The sequence below is a fragment of the Hippocampus guttulatus genome, chromosome 2 (assembly GCF_054856545.1).
Source record: "Hippocampus guttulatus isolate MCC_2025c chromosome 2, RoL_Hgut_1.0, whole genome shotgun sequence".
Lineage (NCBI taxonomy): Eukaryota > Metazoa > Chordata > Actinopteri > Syngnathiformes > Syngnathidae > Hippocampus > Hippocampus guttulatus.
This window is the reverse complement of record NC_141262.1, coordinates 2294459-2319171: the sequence shown is the minus strand read 5'-3', so window position 1 is coordinate 2319171 and position 24713 is coordinate 2294459. Positions and strand designations below refer to the sequence as shown.

At 44.1% G+C, this 24713-nt stretch overlaps 1 protein-coding gene across 1 annotated transcript; it reads left to right on the top strand.

The window, feature by feature from the left end:
- On the top strand, positions 1-24074 carry anxa5a (annexin A5a). Its single transcript, XM_086106093.1, has 12 exons — positions 1-27; positions 359-443; positions 4387-4481; positions 5511-5624; positions 8530-8620; positions 9785-9864; positions 10970-11020; positions 12329-12422; positions 18303-18398; positions 18468-18526; positions 19409-19531; positions 23936-24074. Exons 1-12 carry the CDS (start codon positions 1-3, stop codon positions 23993-23995), a joined length of 975 nt encoding a protein of 324 aa, XP_085962219.1. The 3' UTR covers positions 23996-24074.
- Positions 24075-24713: the final 639 nt, after the last annotated feature.

Below are 24713 nucleotides of genomic sequence, written 5' to 3'. Positions count from 1 at the left end.
ATGGGACGGATGCTAGCCTCGCAACTGGTAGCATGCTAGAACCTTTTGCTCATTTACCCTCCAAAACAGAACCTGACAAAACTTCATTTACCTTTTGATGCTCAATACTTGCTGTTTGCATAGCAGTTGGTTGCATGTTTGCTTTTTATCCTCGTTTTTAGGCTTTCATATACACACAATTTGGCATAACTTCATTTGGCTTGGTTAGAATCACAGTTTTTAACACGCTAGAAAGAGGTGAGAAAACCTGAGCGCAGTTTGTTTTATTTTACAACTACATTTCAATAGAACTAACCTCACAATGAATTATTCACGTCAATTTTAAGAATAAATAATTAAATGTATTTCCTTCCTGCAGACGTACCGAGGTAGCGTCCGACCTTTTGTCAACTTTGACGCCGTACACGACGCCGATATCCTCCACCGAGCCATGAAAGGACTTGGTAAGTGCTTAACTCTTTCCTTCGCTGCCATTCTCAGCATTCGTCTTCTCAAAATGTTTCATTTGCATTAAGATATCCTTTATTTGTCCCGCAATGGGGAAATTACAATCAGAATTCAGAAAGGAAAACGCTCGGTAGGGAGAGGGAAAAATAAACCACGCTCGAACTATCCTCTTCTGAGGATAATTTAAGTCTAGGATAAAAAAAGACCCTAGCACATAAATAAGCATATGACAGTTACAACAAGTCACAAGACATAACATGTAATAAGGGGGAGGATGAATGGGAAGGGGGCGGTGGGTGTGACCGCGACGCGGCATTCCTGACCAGCTGCACGGACACGTGCGCTCTGCAGGTCCAACCACGTCACGGGGGAAAAGAATCGGAGCGATGAAGACGGTGATAATAAGGATGTGTATGCGCGTGTGGTTGTCCAGTTATGTATGTGTATGCGTGTGCAGGTCATAGCTGCTTCGTCGAGGTCCGCTCATGAAGACAGTCCCGGCTTATCAGTCCATGGCCGAGAAGGAGGGGGGTGATGGTGGGGGCCCTAGATTCCATGCGTACTTCCATCCAGGGGAAAGGGCCAGATAGCGTTGTTTGTTTTGGAGGGACGGCCGCCAACAATTTCAGACAGCCTTGAGTCCGTGGTCTGTATCTCTTCCCTGGCACCGATCAGCCGAATCCGAAAACTCTTTCCGCAGCGCGGATTCCAACTTCTCCATGTTGTTGTCGATCGCACGGAGTCGCTCCAAAACCGCATCAATATTGCGGTTGAGTCTGAGTGTTGGACATTCGCGCCAAACCATCCAGAATGACCGGCAGCTTCTTCACTTCCAATAAAGCCGCTCCCGTCGGTTGAATTTTGCGATAGAACAGAAAGCTGCCAACACCAAACAGCAGCATACCTGTTATCAAAAGGCCAATAATGTAGATGTCTTCCACATCCTCCACGGACAGTATTGCCAGGCACACCGTTCTCCTCTTTCTCCATGGATCAAGGGCGTATCCGGCAGCAAATGTCCCCGGAGGGCAAGCAGGCTCCCCACTGCCTGCTCTTTTCGTCAAAGAAATTTTGTCGATTGTATCGAGAGACCAGCCAACTAATTCCATGGTTAGTTCTTCAGATGAAAATACGGTAGGAGGCTAGGAAGAGTTAGACAAAGACAGCACAAAGACTCAGTGGCAAGCAAGGAGAGGGTGGGGGTGAGGGCAGGAGCTGTGCAAAAAGCGTCCGCCTTCGTCGAGAGCCAAGCAGAAAAAGGCACATTCGTGTCAGTATTCTTCCCACGTATCTCACTCTTACCATTAGCGAACCACGGCTGCCAGTGGAGTGGACGACTGTACAGTGAAAAAAGATGTCTAAAGTCATTAGAGTGAATAGTGACAATTGACAAATACTCGACGCCCACACGAAAAATGTTTATAATTGCCTATAATATAGGCCATATATTGTACATTGAAATCCTAAAATTAACACTAAAACACTGTGATATCATTTCAAACTTATTTTACAATATTTAAAAGTTTGCAAAACACTGTCTAAGTCAGGGGTGTCAAACTCAAATATACAGTGGGCCAAAATTTAAAACTTGGACAAACTCGCGGGCCAACATTGATATTTATTGACATTTTTCCTTCAGATATACCAATGAACCTGTGCATTTGGACACAAACAACTTTTGCTTAAACACTGAATATGGAACAAGCAAAGCTAAATACTTTACGATGTATAGCTTAATATTGCACACGTGCAAAATTGAATTTCAAATTAAAAAAAACACATCAATGGCATTTATTCCTTAAATAACATGTAAATGAAAATTGTATGCCTTTTATTTATTTGCAGCCTTCTGATTTAAATTTCAAAAGTAACCTTTTTCCACAGGCTAATAATAAATGAACTAACAATAATATCCTTCAATGAAAGTGCAACCATTCAAGCCCATGCCTTGGAGAAGAAGCAAGAAAGTTCACACAAAAACTTTGGCTCACGGAGCTCCACAGTGTCTTTCCCTTTGCTGTCCAGGAACTGACATATTTCCTCACGCAGCTCAAAATATCGGTTCATTACTTTCCCTCTGTGTGATACGGCACATCCTCGTAATCTGAACCGCATTCCTCGAGAAAAGACTTGAACTGGAGGCGGTTCAGACCTTTTGCTCTTATAAAGTTCACTACTCGTGTTACTGAGGTCATAACATGTTCCATCTTTAGGGCTTTGCCACACAGTGATTCTTGATGTATGATGCAGTGGTAAACAGTTAGCTCACCTGCACAGTTCTCCAACCGCATCCTCTCCCGAACCCTGCCCACCAGTCCACTCTTTTGACCGCACATTGCTGGCGCGCCATCTGTCGTTAGTCCCACAAGTTTATCCCACGGCAGCTTCATTTCAGTGACACAAGGTGGAAACCTCTTCAAATATGTCATTTCCTGTGGTGGTGCCATGCATTGATTTTAATCCCAAAAGTTCCTCCGTAACACACATATTTGAGTCCACTCCACGGATGAAGACTGACAGCTGGGCAGTATCACATGTGTCGCTGCTCTCATCCACAGCAAGGGAGAATGCAACAAAATCGTTTCCCTTCTCCATCAGCTGCTCAAATAGGTTGGTGGCAAGTTCACATGAGCGAGCAGCGATGGTGTTCCTGCTCAGGCTCACATTTGAAAATGCTTTCTTTTTCTCTGGGCACACAAGATCACAAACTCTCATCGTGCACTTTTTCACAAACTCTCCCTCATTTAAGGGCCGCGCTGATTTTGCAATTTCTGCCGCCACAATAAAACTAGCCGCTACAGCAGCCTCACTTTGCGAGGTGGCTTTTTTAAACATAGTCTGTTGTGTCGCCAAACGTCTTTTCATCTCCTCCGCTTTCTGGCGCCGCTGAGTCGTGTCCATGTCCTTGTACTTGTCGTGGTGTTTCGTTTCATAGTGTAGTCGTATATTGTACTCCTTGTTTGTAGCCACGTTGGCTCCACATACAAGACACACAGGTTTGTCTTTTAGATTTATAAAAAGATATTCTGTCTCCCACCTGTCCAGAAAGGTCCTGTTTCCTGCCTTTTTTTTCGCCATTTTTGGGAGAGGTAGTGCGGTGCCAGTAGTTGCGTGAGGTAGCGAGGTATACTATCAACAACGGAGAGAGTGTTCATTGGTCCCGAGGGAGGCGCCAAAACACCAGCTGAGCATTCTGGGATTTGTAGTATCAGCGGTACATGCGCTGTATAATACCGGCGGGCCAGCTCTAATAGTCATTTAGTATTGCCTTGCAGGCCAAATATAATTACACCGCGGGCCAAATATGGCCCACGGGCCAGAGTTTGACACCTATGGTCTAAGTGATTGCACAATCCCACTAGTGCCTTATTCTGGCTGGAAAATAAGAAAATTGTTGAAACCTTGAAATTGTGTTCCCATTTTAATGTTTTCAATGTTTCTTAATTTTTATTTAGGACCACCGGCGTTTTTTTTTTTTTATTATTAGCATTACATTTTAAAATATGTTTTTGTGAATGTGCTATCTGATCTGTATTATTTTTCTCATATGTGATGAGTCTCTTTGTAATGTACAATCTGTTCATCAAGTTTATCAAATTAAAAAAAAAAAGATCCCACTAGTGCACAGATTCAAATGCGCTCATTTGTATTGATCAATGACTTTGATGATCACTACATTATACGTTTTTCAACTTGACCCTTTTCAAACAATGTAGCATCACCTTAGTGTTTGAGCTCAGGATTGGTATCTGTTCCTTCACATCGACCCGTGTTGTTTTTTTGGCTTGTTGTTCCATTTAAGATCTCTCTCTCTCTCTCTCTTGGTCTCTTATGATTTTTCACAAGATATCCATTGTTAAATCACCACCTTCGCCTGTTCTACTCTTGGCCCCGATCCCCGTCTTTTTCTTCTGAGCTCATGAGTCATTTGTCCGACAGGGACAGATGAAGACGTGATCCTCATGCTGCTGGCGGCGCGCAGCAACAATCAGCGGCAGCAAATAAAAGCGGCGTACAAAACGACCTACGGAAAGGTGAGCCTGGATAATAGACAGCCGAGCTGTTTGGGAGGAGGCATTTACTTCTGCCCTTTTGGATGTATATTATGAATGCCATGAAATGAAGAAAATAAACTGCAGAGAAAAAACGTAATTCCAGCTTCATGGAACAAATCTTAGCATTTAGATTTTTAAGAAACACTAGTTCAAAGTTGCTGGCATATTGTCACAGTGACTTAAACTTTTTTAAAATTCCAGTGCAGTGCATTTTTAGGTGCACCTCGGTTCTATTTACATTTGAAAGCGGAAGTCAACTCAAAAAAATGTGTTGCAATAAAATGAAATCTGTAGGGTGGCCCAGTGGTTGACTGGTTAGTGCCTGCGTGGGTTTTCTCTGGGTACTCCGGTTTCCTCCCACATTCCAAAAACATGGATGGCAGGTTAATGGAACACTCTAAATTGTCCCATGGATGGCTGTTTGTCTCTATCTGTGATTGGCTGGCAACCAGTTCAGGGCGTCCCCCACCTACTGCCCAAAGACAGCTGGGATAGGCTCCAGCACACCCCGCGACCCTTGTGAAGATAAAGCAGTTCAGATAATGGATTGATGGATGGATGTTAAATTCAACCCCGCTAATCACTGCCTTCGGTCTCAGCTTGTGAATGTCACATGACCATGGATTTTGCTGCTTAGTTCTTATTCCACAAATGCAATATTAATCAGAATGTTGTGATTAGACTCGTGGAGCCACATCGAACATATTATTGTCAAGAACATTTTTGACTTAACATCCCCTTTAAGTGCAAGATCCAAGTTGCATTTAATAATTTCTTGACGTTCTACTGCGGACATGGAAACGTTTTAACGACACAAAGAAAAAACCCCCATTCACAATTGGTCGTTAAGTCTCCATTATGTCTATAGGTCACTCTGCTTACATGACGGATTATGGCCCTTTTTATTCCTTCTCCAAATTGGTGACTTTCCAAATGAAACACAAAACAGTTCGATACAAATGCAGTTATTACTGAGGGCAAACATCATCGATCGTTCGGCTCTCGCAGGATCTGGTCAGCGCTCTCAAGTCGGAGCTGGGAGGATTGTTTGAGAGTCTCATCGTGGCCCTGATGACTCTGCCCGTCGTGTACGATGCCACACTGCTGCACAAGGCCATCAAGGTAAGCCTGACGCCAAAAACGTTGGCAATTGCGCACAGAAGACACAAATAGCACAGCAGTTCCACATTTATGTATGTCAAGTATTGAAGCAATAGGTCACAGGCTGTTTTTCGAGTGTCTGTTAGTTCGATATATGGACTTTTTTCCGTCACGATTTTTCTTTTAACCCTTTCATGCACCCTGTAACTTGATAACAAGTTACAGGGTGCTGTCCACTGTAGTAACCACTGTCCCTGAAAGGGTTAATATTGTTCCACAATATACTTGCAATATTCCAAAATTGATAAGTTCAGGAAAGAAAAGTCATAGCTTGTATGTTTTTGGAATGTGGGAGGAAACCAGAGTACCCAGAGAAAACCCACACAGGCACGGGGAGAACATGCAAACCCCACACAGGGAAGCCGAAGCCAGAATCAAACCCTGCATCTGTGAGGCTGATGCGTTAACCCGGCGACTACCGGGCCGTAGCCATTATCCATTCCAAATGAATGCAATGCATGTGTCCATCTTACTGAGGAAATATCCATCCATCCATTTTCTTATCCACTTATCCACACAAGGGTCGCAGGTCGTGCTGCCGCCTATCCTAGCTGGCTTGGGGGGGCGGGGGGAGGCAAACTATACCCTGAACTGGTTGCCGGTCAGTAACAGGGCAACATATAGAAACGAACAACCATTCACACTCACATTCTCACCGTCACTGAGTAGGAACCGATCCCACGCTGCCCGCTCACAAGTCAGGCGAGTGTACCACAAAACCATCAGGGTCTTCTGAAGAAATAATAAGAACCAAACATTCCAACGCTTGTCACAAGGCTTTCAAAAATGCGGTGCTAATGATGGTAAAGTGCATAACAATAGCAGGACTTCGGCATCTGAATCTGTTATTTAAACCTAATGAAACTTCTGGGTGACAAGTTGGAATATGTGCACTTTGAGATGATTTCTGGCAGCTATTCAGAGTATTCTTCAGTAATGAGGGGGTGGGGGGGCAGCCATGTGGTTCAGTGGTGAGCGCGTCAACCTCACAGTGCAAAGGTACTGGGTTCGATTCCAGCTCGAGCCTCCCTGTGTGGAGATTGCATGTTCTCCCTGGGCCTGCGTGGGTTTTCTCCGGGTACTCCGGTTTTCTCCCACATTCCAAAAACATACATGGCAGGCTGATTGAACACTCTAAATCAGGGGTGTCAAACTCATTTTTGTCGAGGGCCACATTGTAGTAACGGTTTCCTTTGGAGGGACGTTATGAATTTTGGGAAACCATATAAATGTTTAATCACCTCCACAGATTGCATACACAGAGCACAACAAATTGATGGATGACTTGTTTTAAAATCAGAAGTCAAGAATAATTACTGTTATTGTGGATCACATATGACAATTTGAAATTTTGGTTCAGACTTCAGCAAGTATCATGGAACTTGGCATGCTTGATTTGCTTTCGCGGGCCACATAAAATGATGTGGCGGACCAGATCTGCCCCCCGGGCCTTGACTTTGACACCTGTGCTCTAAATTGTCCCCAGGTGTGAGTGTGAGCGCGGATGGATGTTCGCCTCTGTGTGCCCTGACGGCTGGGATAGGCTCTAGCACCCCCCACGACCCTTGTGACGATAAAGCGGATCGGAAAATGGATGGATGCAGGGTTCGGTGAATGTGCATGTGAGCTGGTTGGGTTCGGTACCTCTAGCAAGGTTAAAAACCGCTGCATTATCCTCATGAGGGTCGCGAGTGTGCTGGACTTTGGCACATTAATTTGGAAACAGATGAACATGAATTTGCAACAAGTGTTTAAATGTTCCCATGATCACTGATACAGCACCCATCCATTATCCGACCCGTTTATCCTCAAGGGGGTCGCGGGCCTTTTGGAGCCTCTGCACTGTGAGGCGGACATGCTAACCAGTCGACCACCGTGTCACCTCCCGAAATATATAAAATGTATCTGTATATATTGTTTCTAGATAACATCAGTGCTTACGAGGAGCAGTCCACGTTTCCATACAATGTCTTCCATGATCATTGGTACCCCTGCTTAAGATGCCTGAAAACAAATTAGATTTTTACTGCAGGAACATACTCTCACACAAAAAAAATAGGACCGGTAAATATGTTTTACCAGAGACAGAATCAAGCTCCTTCCATGGCCATCTCAGTCCCAAGACCTGATACCATTGAAAACCTGCGGAGTTTGCTAAAGAGGAGGAGACCCAGGTTGATGGATGATTTAGAAAGATTGCGCAAAAAGGAATGGTCAAAGATCCCTCCTTCTAGTCTCCCATCTAGTGAAACACTAAAAGAGAAAATTTGCTGCCGTTTTGTTGGCAAGCGTGAGTTGTACAAAGTATTCACGTCAGGGGTGTCAAAAATTGTGACACACATGAGTTGATGTGGAAGAATGATTTCTCATTGTGGGCCTTATGTCTCCCACTGAATAAATGCACTTGAATTAAAGGATGAGTTATGTTTACTTGGTTGCTTGTGTTTGTTTAAAAAAATGCAAGAGAGCAGGACCTTGAAAATAATATTCACTTGAGAGGAAAAAAGGGATTATTTTATTTTTATTATTTTTTTCATCCCTAATACACTATGTAGGGCATTACAGGCTACTCTTGAGAGTCTCTCCGCAGCTGTGCAGCTCTACGGCTCATCAAGCCGCAACATGACACTTCATGACAAAGGCTCTGTGCAGCCAGCATTGAGATGAGTGTGAACCAAGTTAATTAAATATACAAAAGCTAGAATTGGGGGTGTTCTGGGTCGCCGTGGCAACTCAGTCTCACTTGCATCAGACAGGAAAATTGAGACGGGGAAATTTATCACAATAATTTTTTTGTTCCAATAACGCTGGACCCATAAAAAGCACACTGGTAGCTTCTTGGTGATTCTTTCTTGTTGCACCGTAGGGTGTCGGGACTGATGACGACGTGCTGATTGAGATCTTGGCCTCCAGGAGTGGCCCGCGGCTTCGAGACATCGTCAAGGTCTACAAGGAGGGTGAGCGATCGATAAGCATGCGCTTTTGCCGCCGTTAGCAGTAAATTATTGAGCCACTGTGACATAAACTTGCACCTCTATGCATGTAAAAAGACGAGTCAAACCACAGTTATGGTCATGACTGAGTGTATGGATCCATGTAAGCGTCAAGGATATAGTCACACCAGTGCAGTTAAATGGATCTATTGCTCATGTTAGTTTCGAGCCATATTGGGCAATATTCTTCCTGGCTATTCTTACACGCCTGAGGCATGTTCTACAAATATAAAGCCCCCCCAATCCAAAAGCAATTATTTTGTAATTGGCTATAGCTGGCTCAAGATGACAGTAAAGGACTACTTTTGTCTTTATGAACCTCCTCATCGTACTTCAATTTTTTTCTTTGGCACCAAAATGCAACCAGGTGGTGCCAAAGAATGGCAAATAGGTGAGTTTTTCAGCAAATAATGGAGGATAGGTTAAAAAAAATCTCAAAGAAATCTGAGGAAACAAATTTCCAAATCCTGGACCACAAATATGGGGAGTTCCCTGAATTTTGTTTAAAAAAAAAAGAAGTAATCATTCATCTAACAGTCATCATTTTTAATATTAAATACAATGCAATTTTTTTCTTCAAGGAGAATTAAGGCTACATACTAAAGGAAAAAATATGAGAAAAAAAGTACATAAAGAAATGAAAAATAAAATTGTCATACTGGAATAACTAAACGGATTTGTGGAAATCAAACTTAAGAAAATAACTTACTGTCACTAGGAGAATAACTTTATTACATTGCTAGCCCAAAAAAGTGAACATTTAGGAATAGTTATGATAGAAAAAAGAAAGATGTAAAGTTAAAGAAAATGTAAAGTTAGAATACTATTTGAAAAAAACAGCAATTGCAAATAAGAAAAATTTTACACTTTGCAATGTAACAAGAATAAAAGTTTTAATCAAACAATAGTAAGCGTAATTGTAATATTTGAACTAAATTAGGCAGGTTAATGGAACACTCTAAATGTGTCCTTAGGTGTGATTCTCAGTGCGAATGGTTGTTCGTGTATGTGTGCCCTGTGATTGGGTAGCAACCAGTTCAGGGTTTCACCCGCTCAATGCCCAAAGACAGCTGTGTTAGGTTGAACATTTTCTCATTGTGCATCATGAATAAGAATTACATGTTGCAGAGTTTGGCAGCAATCTGGAGAAGGATATCTGCGGCGACACGTCGGGATACTACCAGAGGCTGCTTGTCATACTCCTGCAGGTGACGTCGATTTAGAACATTACAAGGAGCTGAAAGTTGAAACCTAATTTTATTCACATTGACACACATTTTCTGAAGTCATCTCAGAAAATAAGACGTTAATTGCGATTAATTAATTATGGTCATGTTTAGCGCATTATGTTTTTTAATTGCGTTAATCTAAATTTTAATATCTGCCTTTATTGTTTCTGTAAATGGGTTGCCTTTTTCTAATATCCTTTATGTGTTGGCTTCCTGTGTTAGAGTTATGAGGGTGGGGAAACAACTGTCAATCACAGCCTGAAGCGGACATTGATTGGCTCCCATTATGTTGGGGCTTGTGTAGCCGAAGCTGATAGGCTCCCATTGGAGTTGGGTGGGCTTAGCAAATAGCGGTGAGGAGTGGAGTTTGTAAGGAGTTTGCTGACCACCGAAGCAGCTCAAGTTTAGCCTCCCACATTAATGCAAAGCACCCAGTCGCGAGTGCATCCACAGCTAATGTTAGCAACCGAAAGCTAAAGCAAAGCAAAGAAAATACGGGGTTTCTCAGCACATTTTAGATAAGATTGAAATATAGATTATTAGATCAATTAATTACAGATCATAATTAATTAATCTCACTTTTTTTTTTAAATCTCTTGACAGCACTATACGTGATATACAGTACATACACTTGCTTCAAAGAATATCACGGTCGCTGATATGTGCTGTGTAGTGGTACAATTACCTGACTTGTGTGCGGGCAACGTGGGATGGGCTCCCACTCAATGACAATGTGGATGTAGGTATGAATGGGTCTTTGTCTCTATATTTGTCCTGTGACTGACTGGCGACCAGTTTGGGACATAGCCTGCTTTTCGTCCCAAATCAGCTTGATTCGGCTCCATCACCCTCCTCTCACCACCCCACCCCGTGACCCTCTTCAGGGTAACCGGTGTTGAAGGTGGATGGAGGAAGAAAAAAAAATGTTACAAAAATCCAGTCATAATTTTACAACAAAGAAAATGTCATGTTCCATCAATGATATTGTTATTCTATTTCATATTTGTTCATTTTTTGACTTGAAGTAATTTTATGATAATGGCTATACTTTTTGTGCCTATCTTTCTGTGGTTGTGCTGAGAAGGCAAGCCGAGAGGAGCGTGTCGATGAGGCAAACATTGCGAAAGATGCAAAGGTAAGAAGCAAAAAAACATCATTCTCTATTCCCTAAACACACACATACACACACACACACAAAGTACAAAAACAGAGGCAGGGTTTTGTATAAGGTGTTGGTGGCAAGTTCGCAGAAGCACAGCCTCTTGGGAAATGTCGTTCTTGTGTGGCTGGAACATCCACACTATGGAAATTGTCTCTCTTGCCACTGGAATGGAGTGAGAAAATAAATATAAGGAAATAGGACATTTGTGGTTGCTTAATGACCAGGTGCTGAGCTACCAGCAGGGGACGTTCAGTCAGTTGTGTACTGCAAAGAATTGAAATATTAACATGAATTTTTAATCATTATTATCTAACACTGGGTTGGGCAATTGATTGCCCCCCACCCCCCAATTTTTTTCATTTTTTTCCCCTTTAATGAAAAAATAGAGGAGAAAGTCATGGAACCCCCCCCCCCCCCCCCCCAAAAAAAATCCAAACAAAAAAAATTGAAAAAAAATCTAGTAAAATCCCATATATACTAATCCACAGGTGCTGAGCTGCAAATACACCTGGGTCGACTGTCTTAAATTGTAAGCTCACCAATCACCACTAGATGGCACACATGTCTTAGTTGCACTTACATTAGGTCTTCTACTGCCTTACACTAAAACAAATTGGTGGAATCATTTATTCGTGGATTTGGAATGATATTCAGGATAAACATACAGTAGTATCTCAATAACCTTTGGGTGAGTTGATTTTTGTGAAAAAAAGGTACAAAATCAGTTATTACACTATATGTTGACTTGCTATTCAGGAGTCCCTTTGCACTATGGGAGGGAAAAATACAGTATGCGATTATTTTGGCATTTGCTTCAAACTCTTTGTCGTCGGGTTCGGATAGTGGATCTTATACACCTGCATTGAAAAATGTATGATCAAAAATGACATCTATGAACAGCAGATATTTTGTACATACCTGTATGTATTTTCTCCATATTTGTCATCTGGTCAGGAAGAATGTGGTCCTATGCCCCCCCCCCCCCACCCCATTATCACTAATGAAAATTTGTGACTCCCTCTTGCATTGAAGGTGCCCATCCCTGATCTAACAAGTGATTCATTTCAATCACTTTTACTGTAATTTCTAAAAACATCAATCACCCTTACGCACTAGCAAATTTCGACGAGTTTATCGGCGCGTGGAGGCCTGCAAAATGGAGATGAATTTGTCGGAAGAAATGATGAGCGGCAATTCCAACGGGGCCTGGGCAACAGCTGTTGCACGGGCATTAATAACTCACAAGTTGTAATAATCACAGCCTGTTTAACGTGACCGCAGGACTTGTATGCAGCGGGCAAAGGCAGGTTCGGCACTGATGAGGAGAAATTGATCAACATTCTTGGAAATAGGAGCGCAGAACATCTCCGTCAAGGTGAGAGTAGGTTTATTGGAATGTCGGGCTCAATGTTTGACTTGAATTTGCGTTTGTCATTTACTACCTGTACAATATATTTTTCAATATATTGGAATAAAGCTATACTGTAATGTAGGATTAAAAAAAAGAAGATGTGATATGAGAATAGTCATATAGTTAGTTAGTTAGTTAGTTAGTTCCGCCCGCTCCTATTTGGAACATTGGGCGACGAGCCTCCTCCATTTGTTCCGGTCACTGGCGACCCTTCTTGCTCCATGCCAGCTGACACCCATCTCACCGAGGTCTTCTTTGGCAGTCTGTCTCCACGTCTTCTTTGGCCTACCTCTCTTCCTCTTTCCACCCTCTGGCATCCAGTCCATGGCCACACTTGCCGGTCTCTCTCTTGGCAGCCGGAGTACGTGGCCGATCATTTTCCTTCTCCTTTCAGAGACAATGTCTGACAGTTCAGCCACTCCTGCCCTCTTCATCACCTCCTCGTTGGTGATGTGGTCTCTCCATGAGATCCTCAGGATGGATCTCAGGCAACGCCGATGAAAGACATCTAACTTGTTGGTAATGTTGGCTGTCTTCATCCATGTCTCACAGGCGTAAATCGCTGTTGGGATAACCACTGACATATAGAGGCGTAGCTTGGTGGTCGTAGTGATGGCTTTCGATGACCAGATGTTGCGGAGGCGTTGGAACACTCCCGCAGCTTTACCAAGTCTACTGTTGACGTCTTTCTCCACACCACCTGTATTTGAGATGTTACTCCCAAGATATGTGAAGCTGTCAATGTACTCTATGTCATGTTGGTGTAGAGTGAGTGGTTGAAGGTGTTGGTGCTGTCCGACGGCCATGGCCTTGGTCTTTTCCTGGCTAATTCGTAAACCGACCTTAACTCCGTGCTCATGCAGATTGTTGGTCAACTCCTGGAGTGCGGGCTGGGTGTGACTTAACAGAGCCAAATCATCTGCAAATTCCAGGTCAGCTAGTCTGCTCCCTCCCCACTTGATACCAACTTCTTCCCCTGTGATGGACTTCCTCATCACAAAGTCAATTATGATGATGAAGAGTAGGGGTGACAGAATGCAACCCTGTCTTACACCAGTGACAATGTCAAAATCATCAGTTGTGCCACTGTTGGTTTTGACACAACAGGTTGAGTTGTGGTACAATGACCTGAAGATGTTGATGTACTTGAGGGGTACACCATACAGCTGGACGATCTGCCACAGTGACTCCCGGTGGATGCTGTCGAAGGCTTTCTTGAAATCGATATAGTTGATCATGAGTGGTGTCTGAAGTTCTTGGCACTGCTCTATGATGTTTCGAAGGGTAAAGATCTGTTCGGCGCAAGACCTTCCCTTCCTGAAACCGGCTTGCTCTTCCCTCAAGATGTTATCCACTTCATCTTTAAGGCGATGTAGCAGGACACTGCAGAATACCTTGCTGGGGATTGACAGCAGTGTAATGCCCCGCCAGTTATTGCAGTCTGCGAGGTTTCCCTTCTTAGGAAGCGTGACAATGACCCCACGTCTCCAGTCGGCAGGAACCTCTTCAGCATGCCAAATCAGGTTGAACAGGTGGGTAAGGCTCTCCACAACAGCGTCTTGGCCGTGTTTCAACATCTCGGCAGCTACCTCATCGAGTCCCGGTGCCTTGTTGTTCTTAAGGCCCTTGATTGCTTTGGCAACCTCAGTCTCGGATATCTCTTTCGATGTAATATTTAGAGCTGGAGCTGGTGTCTCTTGATCGAAATTGAAGAGCACGGGAGGCATTGGTTGGTTGAGAACCTCCCTGAAGTGTTCCAGCCATCTTGCTTCTTGCTCCTCGTCGCTTAGAAGTGTCCTGCCATCCTTGCTCCTGATTGGCACGCTAGAGCTGCTCCTGGAGTTGGTTAGCTCCCGCACGATCTTGTATAGGGTCGTCGTGTTGTTGTTCTCGGCTGCTTCCTGTGCCTCTCTTGCTTTCTCTTCTAGCCACTGTCTTTTATCCTTCCTGCAACTCTTCTTCACTGCCCTGTCCAAGCGCCTGTACTCCTCGTCTTCCATCCTCCAGCTCCGGAGCCTCCTCTTTTGTTCTCTTTTTATCTTGGCCACTTTCCTTTCATCAATCAACTTCCAGGTGTTGTCTGTTATCCATCTCTCTTTGTTGGTACCCCTCTTTCTGCTGATAACTGCTTCTGCAGTTTCAGCAATGGCACAAGAGAACATACTCCACTGCTCCTCAATGTTTGCAAGGTGTTGTGATACCTTGAGCTTCCTACTCAACTCCTCACAGAAGCTTTCTGAGATGTTGTTATCCTTTAGCTTGTCCACTGCGTAAGGTCTCTTGGGCTGCACCTTTTTCACCTTCTTCAGCTTCAGCTTGATTTTACTCACCACAAGGAAGTGGTCTGAACCCACATCTGCACCTCTGTGGGAGCGAACGTCGAGCAATGACGAGCGCCACCTTGTGTTGATGCAGATGTAGTCCAGTTCGTTCTGGGTCCCGCCACCAGGTGAAACCCAGGTTACTTTGTGGATCCGCTTGTGCTCAAAAAAGGTGTTGCCAATGCTGAGGCCGTTGGTACTGGTTAGCATCAACAGTCTCTCCCCGTTGTCGTTCGTGGAGCCTGCAGACCCATGTGGTCCAACTGTGGCATTCAGGCCCCTTCTGTCATTATCCAGTTTTGCGTTGAAGTCTCCAATCAGCATTTTGATGTCATGTCTGGGGATTTCCTCAAGCACGGTCTGGAGCTGGTTGTAGAAGGTGTCTTTATCGTCCGCTGAGGCAGCTTCGGTTGGGGCATAGACTTGTACGATGGTTACTTTGGCATATCTGGTGTAGAGCCTTGCTGTAATAATCCGTTCATTCACCGGCTTCCATCCAATCAATGCTTTTGCTGCACTATTGGAGAGGATGATGCCGACTCCATGGGAATGGTGGTCTTGCTTCCCAGAGTACAGAAAAGTTGCTCCATCAACCACGAGACGCCCTTGCCCCGTCCACCTCATTTCACTAACGCCTAAGATGTCCAGGCGATAGTCCCTCATATTCTTCAGCACCTGGTCCATGCGACCAGACTGGAACATTGTGCGCACATTCCAGGTGCCTACTCTGGTGTTGGTTTTGGTTCCAAAGATCGGGGTCATCAGGGGTCGGGCTTCCTGCTGGATTTCACCCGGCCCCGTCATAGATACATCCAAGGATGTGCCGTCTCTTCTTCGCCGTGGTTTACCGGAATGGCTTCCTCTCGTCGTTTCTGTAACAGGTTTTGTTTTACAGGGTGAGGTTGTTAACCTCACGCCCAACCCCCAACCTGGAGGACCAGTTGGATGCAGTTTAACGTCGTACCCAGGACATAGTCATATATTTTGAGGAAAAAAGTCATATTATGAGAATAACGTCATTATTTTGAGCGGAAAAAGTCCTAATATACTGTAATATTAGGACAAAAAAAGTTGTAACATCGGAAAACATGTAATATTATAAAATAAAAAAATATATATATACAGGTATATTATTTTGTGAGAGTGAAGTTGTAATATGAGGAGAAAAAATGTAAATATTGTGATAATGTCAATACAGTGAAACTCCTCTACAACGAAACCTACATGGGCAAAAATACCTCCTAGTGAGAAAAAATCTTCATGCATTCACACCATTCCCACTCTCCTGCCCCCCATACAATGAAAACCCCCCTGTTGCGTGATACGAAATCTTTTTCTCTGCTCTTGCCTCGCGAAGAGATTCACTCCAACAAAGTTTAATCCAACAGCGACCTCTACTGCTTCATTCGGAAACGGTAACAGCAACCACCACACTGGTTTACACAGCTGCAAGTTTCCTGAAAGCAACATACTCATAGCTGCTCTGCCATTGGCTTACAGAGCATCATCCTGGCCTCCGATTGGCCAAGAGGGACCTCACTATCTATGTGTGTATACACTGTAGCTAGATCCGTGGAAGATAGAGGGGAATGCATCTGATTAGCTGCTCAGAGTAAATTGCTTGTGGCTCAGTCAAATAAACGAACGTTTCCTGGAATGCTTTACTTGTTATCATGCTAAAAACCTGACGCTAACTGGTGCGCTAATTAGAGAGAAGGCGAGTTCCATCGCGCTAACTATGGCCATCGAGGACTACGAAGCATCCCGTGGCTGGCTTTAAAAGTTAATTGCGTGACATCAGCTGAGCAACGCTGTCTTGAGTGGCGATCGAGGGGAGGTCGAGTTAGAGACCGTGAGCTGGTGGAAAGGAAAGCCACCGGGTCCAGGAAGTATTTATTATTGTTAGATTCAGACGCAGCATGAACGTTGCATTGCTAAAATGGATACAAAACGGACCTTTGGATGTCAAGCAGCTAAGGTCAAGGTCAAGGTCATCTTTATTGTCAAATATGCTTACGTATGACATGCAGCACAGATGAAATTTCTTCCTCTCAATCCTCAGTGCAAATATGCATGCAAACATGCTGTGCATTAAACACACACAGCTAAGAAAGATAGCAGCTACACTGTATAAAGAAGACATAAGATGTAATCTGAACAGTATAAACAGTATAAAATAAAAATAAAGAGTACACATACGTTTGTGTTTGCGTGTACACGTAGTTTGTGTGTGTGTGTGTGTGTTTACATCTGAGATCAAATTTGCTATATTGAAAAACCCCCTGTTGTGAAAAATTTCTTGCTGCAAACATGATTTCGTTGTAGAGGAGTCTCACTGTATTATGCACATAAAGTGTTATTATGATGGGACTAAAATATTGTTACAAAGAGAATTGTTTTGCAAAATTGCGAGGACAAAGACAAATTACAACTATGAATGGCCCACTGAGAATTGGAGCCGGCTAACTTGGGTTTTTGTCATTTGAGGTAAAGTGCAGAAATAGAAATCAAAATCGAACAGAAAAGAGGCATGAAAAGTGGTCTCAGTCAAAGTTTAGTTCCAATTTTGATCTATTGGGGGCAGCCCATTGTTGCACTTCAGCACCGGGGCATCATCCAGAAAGTGATTTTTTTCATTGATTCGGTGAATGTTTGGATTTTGGCCATAATGACAGTTAACTTTAAACAACAAAAAAATCGATATATGACACAATATATCATATGTACATTTCAATAAAAGATGATTAATACTTAAATGATTAATATGAAACTAATTTGATTCAACTAATTAAACTCTGACAGGTGTTTAATCTGTAGAAAAACCACAATGACTATAAAAACAAGCATCCAGAAAAGGTAATCCTCTCCATATAAATCTTTACAGTCAATCCCCCCAGGTTTTATTGCAGCCATAAAGCTCAAAATCACTCTGCTGCAAAATGACAAAAAAGGAGTTAGCCTTTGCTCGTTTCTCAGTGGCACAACTGGGATTTACTGGACAACAACCCCACTTGATTGTTCCATTATTTGCCATCCAAGAATTTCTTTTTTTTCAAATGGATAACTTTTTGGTTCTGCCTTCCAGTTGTTTTGAGTGTAATTCCACTGTTGATCACTAGATGGCACATTTTTAAAATTGGACATACTGTAGATTAGAAACAAAACAGGAAGTACTTTCCGCTCAGCCAAATTTTTGAATGTATAATCCGGATTAATCCTGCTTTCTACGCCTACAGAGCGCGACTGTTGGAATGAAAATTGAGATTGTTAGTTTGGGAAAAAAAAAAGAAGCGTTTGTGTACTGTCAACATGTAGAGGCATCGGTACACCGCAACGCTATTTGTACAATGTTTTTGTGGTATCCACCACTTGTTCTCGGTTTATTACAGTATATGTGTTTTAAATCTGTATTATTTGAAAAGCGTTTTTGAAGAGCTCCAAAAACAAAGTGCTGTGAATGCTATAAAAGCATGCCGAGGAAATATTTGGATGGGGATTACTGCGAGTGTGTTTGTGTGTGCAGTGTTTGACGCCTACAAGAAGCTATGCGGTTCCGACATTGAGGACAGCGTTGAAGGCGAGACCACAGGAAATCTGGAGAACTTGCTGCTAGCCGTCGGTATGACATTTCACATCATTAATATTAAGGACATTTTGATGAACTAAAACAGTTTTGTTGCCTCCGCAGTGAAATGCAGCCGCAGCGTTCCGTCTTTTTTTGCTGAGTCCCTGTACAGATCAATGAGGGTGCGTGTACCTTATGTGATGTTATCTCTGATGATGTAATTGTACTGCAAAGCAATTCCAGCAGAATGGATTAATTGGAGGACGTGTTCCCCGTGCACCTGTTAGTGAACAGACAACCCAACAGCAGGGAATTCAGTTCAATTTCATTTCTGACACACTGGTTAGCATCATTAAGCTATCATGGCGTGAAGGGTGACATTCACACACTCACTGGAAACTTCATTAGCAACTTTACTATTCGAGGTCGGGTTTCAAGCATGTGTAATGCTTCATACAAAGTATATTGTCAAGCAAGGGTTGGGTTTTGTAAGGAGGGTCTGAAGCCGGCGGCCTGGTGGTCCAGTGGTTAGGTCCGGCCTCCCTGTGTGGAGTTTGCATGTTTTCCCCGGGCCTGGGTGGGTTTTCTCCGGGTGCTCCGGTTTTCTCCCAGATTCCAAAAACATGCATGGCACTCTAAACACTCAACATTGCCCTAGGTGTGAGTGTGAGCGCAGATGGTTGTTTGTTTCCGTGTGCCCTGAGATTGGCTGGCAACCGGTTCAGGGTGTCCCCCGCCTACTGCCCGAAGGCAGCTGGGTTGGGCTCCAGCACCCCCCCGCGACCCTAGTGAGGATAAAGCGGTTCGGAAAATGAATGGATGGATGAATGGGTCTCAAGCGAGGATTAGGGCTTCAAGTTAGGCTATAAAACAGAGTCAGGGTTTCAAATTAAGCTTTGATTTTTAAGTCAGGTTTGAAGCCAGCATTATGGGGTTGGCCCTGCACAAGTTCCTGGAGCGTCCATGTGATTTTTACCATCTCTATGTCTCTTGATGTTGTCTTTATTTTCGAAACCTCCCGATTGTTGTTGTTGTTGTTTTTGTGCGTGTTTTATTTTCTGCAGCGTGCTGGCACGGACGATGACACCCTGATGAGGGTCCTGGTGTCCAGAAGCGAGGAGGACATGTTGGTCATCGCGGCTTGTTTCAAGGACAAGTACGGCGCCTCGCTCTACAGCACTATTCAGGTTCCGTATGCTACTTGAACTATAAATATTTACATATTTTATATAATTAAAAAAATAAGAAGAATAACAATAAAATAAGGACTATCCATATTTACATATTTTATATAATTAAAAAAAGAATAATAAAAATAACATTAAAATAATGATAGTAAGAACAATAATAATAATAAATAATCATATAATAATAATACGTTTTATGTATATACTGTGTGTGTATATATATATATATATATATATATATATATATATACCCTGTATATATAAAAAAAAATCCTCGTCTCACCCCTCGGGTGGTGTCCGTCCCTCATTCAGCTCGGGTCCTCTACCAGAAGCCAGGAAGCTTGAGGGTTCTGCGCAGTATCCTTGCTGTTCCCAGCATTACACTTTTCTGGACTGTGATGTCCGATGTTGTTCCCGGGATCTGTTGCAACCACTCATCTAGTTTGGGGGTCACTGCCCCGAGTGCTCCGACCACCACAGGCACGACTGTCACCTTTACCTTCCAGGCTCTCTCCAGCTCCTCTCTGAGCCCTTGGTATTTCTCGAGTTTCTCGTGTTCCTTCTTTCTGATGTTTCCATCACTTGGGACCGCTACATCCACTACAACGGCTTTCCTCTGCCCTTTATCTATGATCACGATATCTGGTTGGTTCGCCATTACCATCTTGTCAGTCTGGATCTGGAAGTCCCACAGGATCTTCGCTCTGTCATTCTCCACCACCTTCGGAGGTGTTTCCCATTTTGACCTTGGGGTTTCCAGTCCATACTCCGCACAGATGTTTCGGTAGACTATGCCAGCCACTTGGTTATGGCGTTCCATGTAGGCTTTCCCTGCCAGCATCTTACACCCTGCAGTTATGTGTTGGATCGTCTCAGGTGCCTCTTTGCACAACCTACACCTTGGGTCTTGTCTGGTGTGGTATATCTGGGCCTCAATGGCTCTGGTGCTCAGGGCCTGCTCCTGAGCAGCCAGGATGAGTGCCTCTGTGCTGTCCTTCAGGCCAGCCCTCTCTAGCCACTGATAGGACTTCTTGAGATCGGCCACTTCAGTTATGGTCCGGTGGTACGTCCCGTGTAGGGGCTTGTCCTCCCATGATGGTCCCTCTTCCAGCGCCTCATCTTCTGTTCCCCATTGTCTGAGGCATTCTCTGAGTACGTCATCCGTTGGAGCCTTCTCCTTGATGTATTCATGGAGCTTGGATGTTTCATCCTGGACAGTGGCTCTCACACTCACTAGTCCCCGGCCTCCTTCCTTTCGGCTTGCGTACAGTCTCAGGGTGCTGGATTTGGGATGGAACCCCCATGCATGGTTAGGAGCTTTCGGGTCTTAACGTCTGTGGTCTGAATCTCTTCCTTTGGCCACCTTATTATTCCTGCAGGGTATCTGATCACTGGCAGGGCATAGCTGTTTATTGTCCCGGTCTTATTCTTGCCATTGAGCTGGCTTCTTAGGACTTGCCTCACTCCCTGGAGGTATTGCCATAGCCGCTTGTTTCCAGTTCGAGGTTGCCATTGGCTTGTGGTATACCGAGGTACTTGTTTGTAGCTGTCCTCGATGTCTGCTATTGTTCCTTCAGGGAGTGAGACCCCTTCAGTGCGGACTACCTTTCCTCTCTTAGTCACCATCCGCCTACATTTCTCAAGCCCGAATGACATCCCGATGTCGCTGCTGTAGATCCTGGTTGTGTGGATCAGGGAGTCTATGTCCCTTTCGCTTTTAGCATGCAGCTTTATGTCATCCATGTAGAGGAGGTGACTGATCGTAGCTCCATTTCTGAGGCGGTGATTACTTGGCTTAGGGGGTTCAGTCCTATGCAGAACAGCAGTGGGGATAGTGCATCACCTTGGTATATGCCACATTTGATGGACACTTGGGTAAGTGGCTTGCCATTGGCTTCAAGTGTGGTTTTCCACATCCTCATCGAGTTTGCAACGAAGGCTCTTAGGGTCCTGTTCACCATATACAACTCCAAGCATTCAGTGAACCATGTATGTGGCATCGAGTCATAGGCTTTCTTGTAATCAATCCAGGCTGTGCACAGGTTGGTATGTCGGGACCTGCAGTCTTGTGTGACTGTTCTGTCAACCAGGAGCTGATGTTTGGCTCCTCTGGTATCTCTACCAATGCCCTTCTGTGCTTCGCTCATGTATTGATTCATGTGTCCACTTATCTTAGCCGCAATGATGCCTGACATGAGCTTCCATGTTGTGGAGAGACAGGTTATTGGCCGATAGTTGGATGGGACTGCACCCTTTGAGGGATCCTTCATGATCAGGATCGTTCGCCCTTCGGTTAGCCATCCTGGGTGAGTCCCATCCCTCAGCAGCTGGTTCATTTGTGCTACTAGGCGCTCATGGAGTGCTGTGAGTTTCTTTAGCCAGTAGGTGTGGACCATGTCCGGGCCTGGTGCTGTCCAGTTCTTCATATCTGAGACTCTTTCCTGTATGTCTGCCACTGTTATGGTAACTGGGTTCTGTTCAGGGAGGTTGCTGTGCTCCTCTCTCAGGGTCACCAGCCATTGTGCACTGCTGTTATGTGCAACCTCTTTCTCCGATATGCCTTTTCAGTACCTTTCAGTTTCCAGTCTTGGTGGGTCAGCTCTGTTGTTAGGACCCTGCCACTGCGCGTACACTTTCGCAGGTTGCGTTGCAAACAGCCTGTTTATTCGTCTGGCCTCATTCTCTTTCGTGTACTATATCCGCTGATTGGTTTTCGTGATCGTTACGGTAGGGATTGCCCTCAGTGCTGCATTCACGCTTTCCATGAGACTTTCAGGTGGTACTTCACATAGCCGTTGTAATCGGCTTCTAGGTTGCCCAGCTTTCATTCTCGCCATGATCTTAGCTTTCAGGTCAGTTGCTGCCTCGCTCAGCATTTCATTCATTGGGGCTGGCCTCCCAATCTCATCATCTGCATTCATTGGGGCTTGCCTCCCAATCTCTGGTATGACCTCCTCCTTTGATCTGGCAGCCTGGGGCCCTTCACCATTGTACCTCATCAATCTCAAGTTGTGACAGCAGTTGCCGTTTGTGGATGTTGGAACACTGAGCTACTAGTTGTTTCGTGGTCAACCGTGACTGTGGGTTTCGAAGTAACCATTTAGCCCACATTCATTGCATGTAACCCCTCTGACTAGGGTTGCTTGAGTAGTAGCATTCCAACAGAGCCATGTTATCGCATCTCGCCCATCTCCGCTTTGTTCCAGTAGCCCATTTTTCATCAAGGTGCTCTGGTTCCCCAGCACCTAGTGCAGACCTTGTTTGGCCAGGCGACGTCTGAGCCGGCATGTCATTCGTTTTATTGTCTCTCATCATTGTATGAGGTAGGCATTAGCGTGAAGGATCTTGCCCAAGGACCCACACTGGATGGTGTTATGTGCTCATTTTTGCCCCAAGCGGGATTCGAACTACCCAGCCGCTATATATATATATATATATATATATATATATATGTGTGTGTGTGTGTGTGCGCACAAGGTTTTCAGGTTCAGGTATCAAACAAAGATCAGTGTTTCAAATTAATGTATCTAGCCTGGGTTAGGGTTATGAATTATGGTTTCAAGCCAGGTACTTTTTCGAATTGAAAACTTGATCCTGTCGAGAATGCTGTGATTGAGGTTTAATTCTCTGAGGCAGTGCGTAACATGTACTGCATGGTGCAATTGCTCCAAATAAGTCCAGACAGTATATGCTGCGTCTTTCTCCATTTCTAGGAACAAGTTCATACACATCCTGGAGATAAGTCTATAAAAGCAGAGTGATGACATAAACATTCTTCCTAAGCAGCTCTGCTCAACTTTAAGAGCAAAAGAGACACACACATAGTCACTTTTTGTGTGTGTGAGCGGGAGAGAGAGAGAGAGAGAGAGAGAGATACTTTGGTCTAAACAGTTTATAAGGCTGAGCTGAATCTGTTCAAATATGGCGGAGCCTGACGTAATCTGCAGAGCGAAACATCCATCAGTGCAATCGGCAATCTTATCACGTCCTCCCTGACGCTGCACTGTTCAAGCGGCAAGTATATTTGCGTGTTGCAGCGGAGGTCCTGCATTAGATCCTCCCTATGTGGAGTTTGTTTGCTCTCGGGGACTCCGGCTTCCTTCCACATTGCCAAGGTTAGGACTTGAAATCAGAGTTGAAAGGCCTGGTCGGGTTAATTAAGATTTCAAGACATGGTTAGGGCTTGAAATTGAGGTTTTAAACCTTGGTTGGAGTTTCTAATTAGGGTTTCGAGCCCTGGTTAGAATTTCAAATTAGGGTTTCAAGCCTGGGTTCACCACAAAAGTGATGTCCAATATTTTTGTTTCCAGGCTGAGAGAATTCCAACTTGAAAGTTTGGACTGGAAAATTCTGTGCATATGCATCTGTGTGTGTGTGTCTGTGTGTGCATATGCTTGTGTATAGGAGGACACAACAGGCACGTACCGGAAGTGTTTGTTGTACCTTTGCGGCTCCCGAGACTGAGCTCAGACAGGCCGAAAGAAATGTTGTTCCTCACCAGACCAACAAAATCACCACTGCTGATTGTTTCCCTACTACCAGCTGTTATTGATTACATTCATGTGATTGCTTTGGGTGTCATGTTTGAAGTGGAATACAAGTAAAACATAATTGAACCCTTTCATGGACTGCGGTTACTACAGTGGACGGCTTATGTTATCAGGTGACAGGGTGAAAAAAAATATTGCATATACTGTATATAAGATAAGATAAGAAAACCTTTATTAGTCTCGCAATGGAGAAATTCCCAATTCACAGCAGCATAGTTATGAAAGGAAGAAGTAGAACAACAAAATATTGGAGCTGCTGGAAAGGCAGCCACTCACGCGGCGCCAATTTGAAGTCAAAATAACAAAAATAACACAACACAACATATAGGACACAGACAGTCGTGCAATCTTCACCACTTTTCTGCATACACTTTGTTGTCTGAAGCAGTTATAGATGAAAGAGGAGAGGATCAAAGTGTCCTTTCACCAGTGGATCAGAGACGTCATGCTGAAAATGTGCACACGTCTGCTACAAGCTAAGTTTTGAAAGCAAACACGAAGCTGTAGCGCCCATTGACGAAAAAGAGATTGGCTCACATCTCCTGTCCCATGCAAATCCAAGCTGCGACTCCCAGTTCCACATCCAGATCGGCGCTCCGCGCTAACGCTCCTATCTTCTCATCGAAATTGCT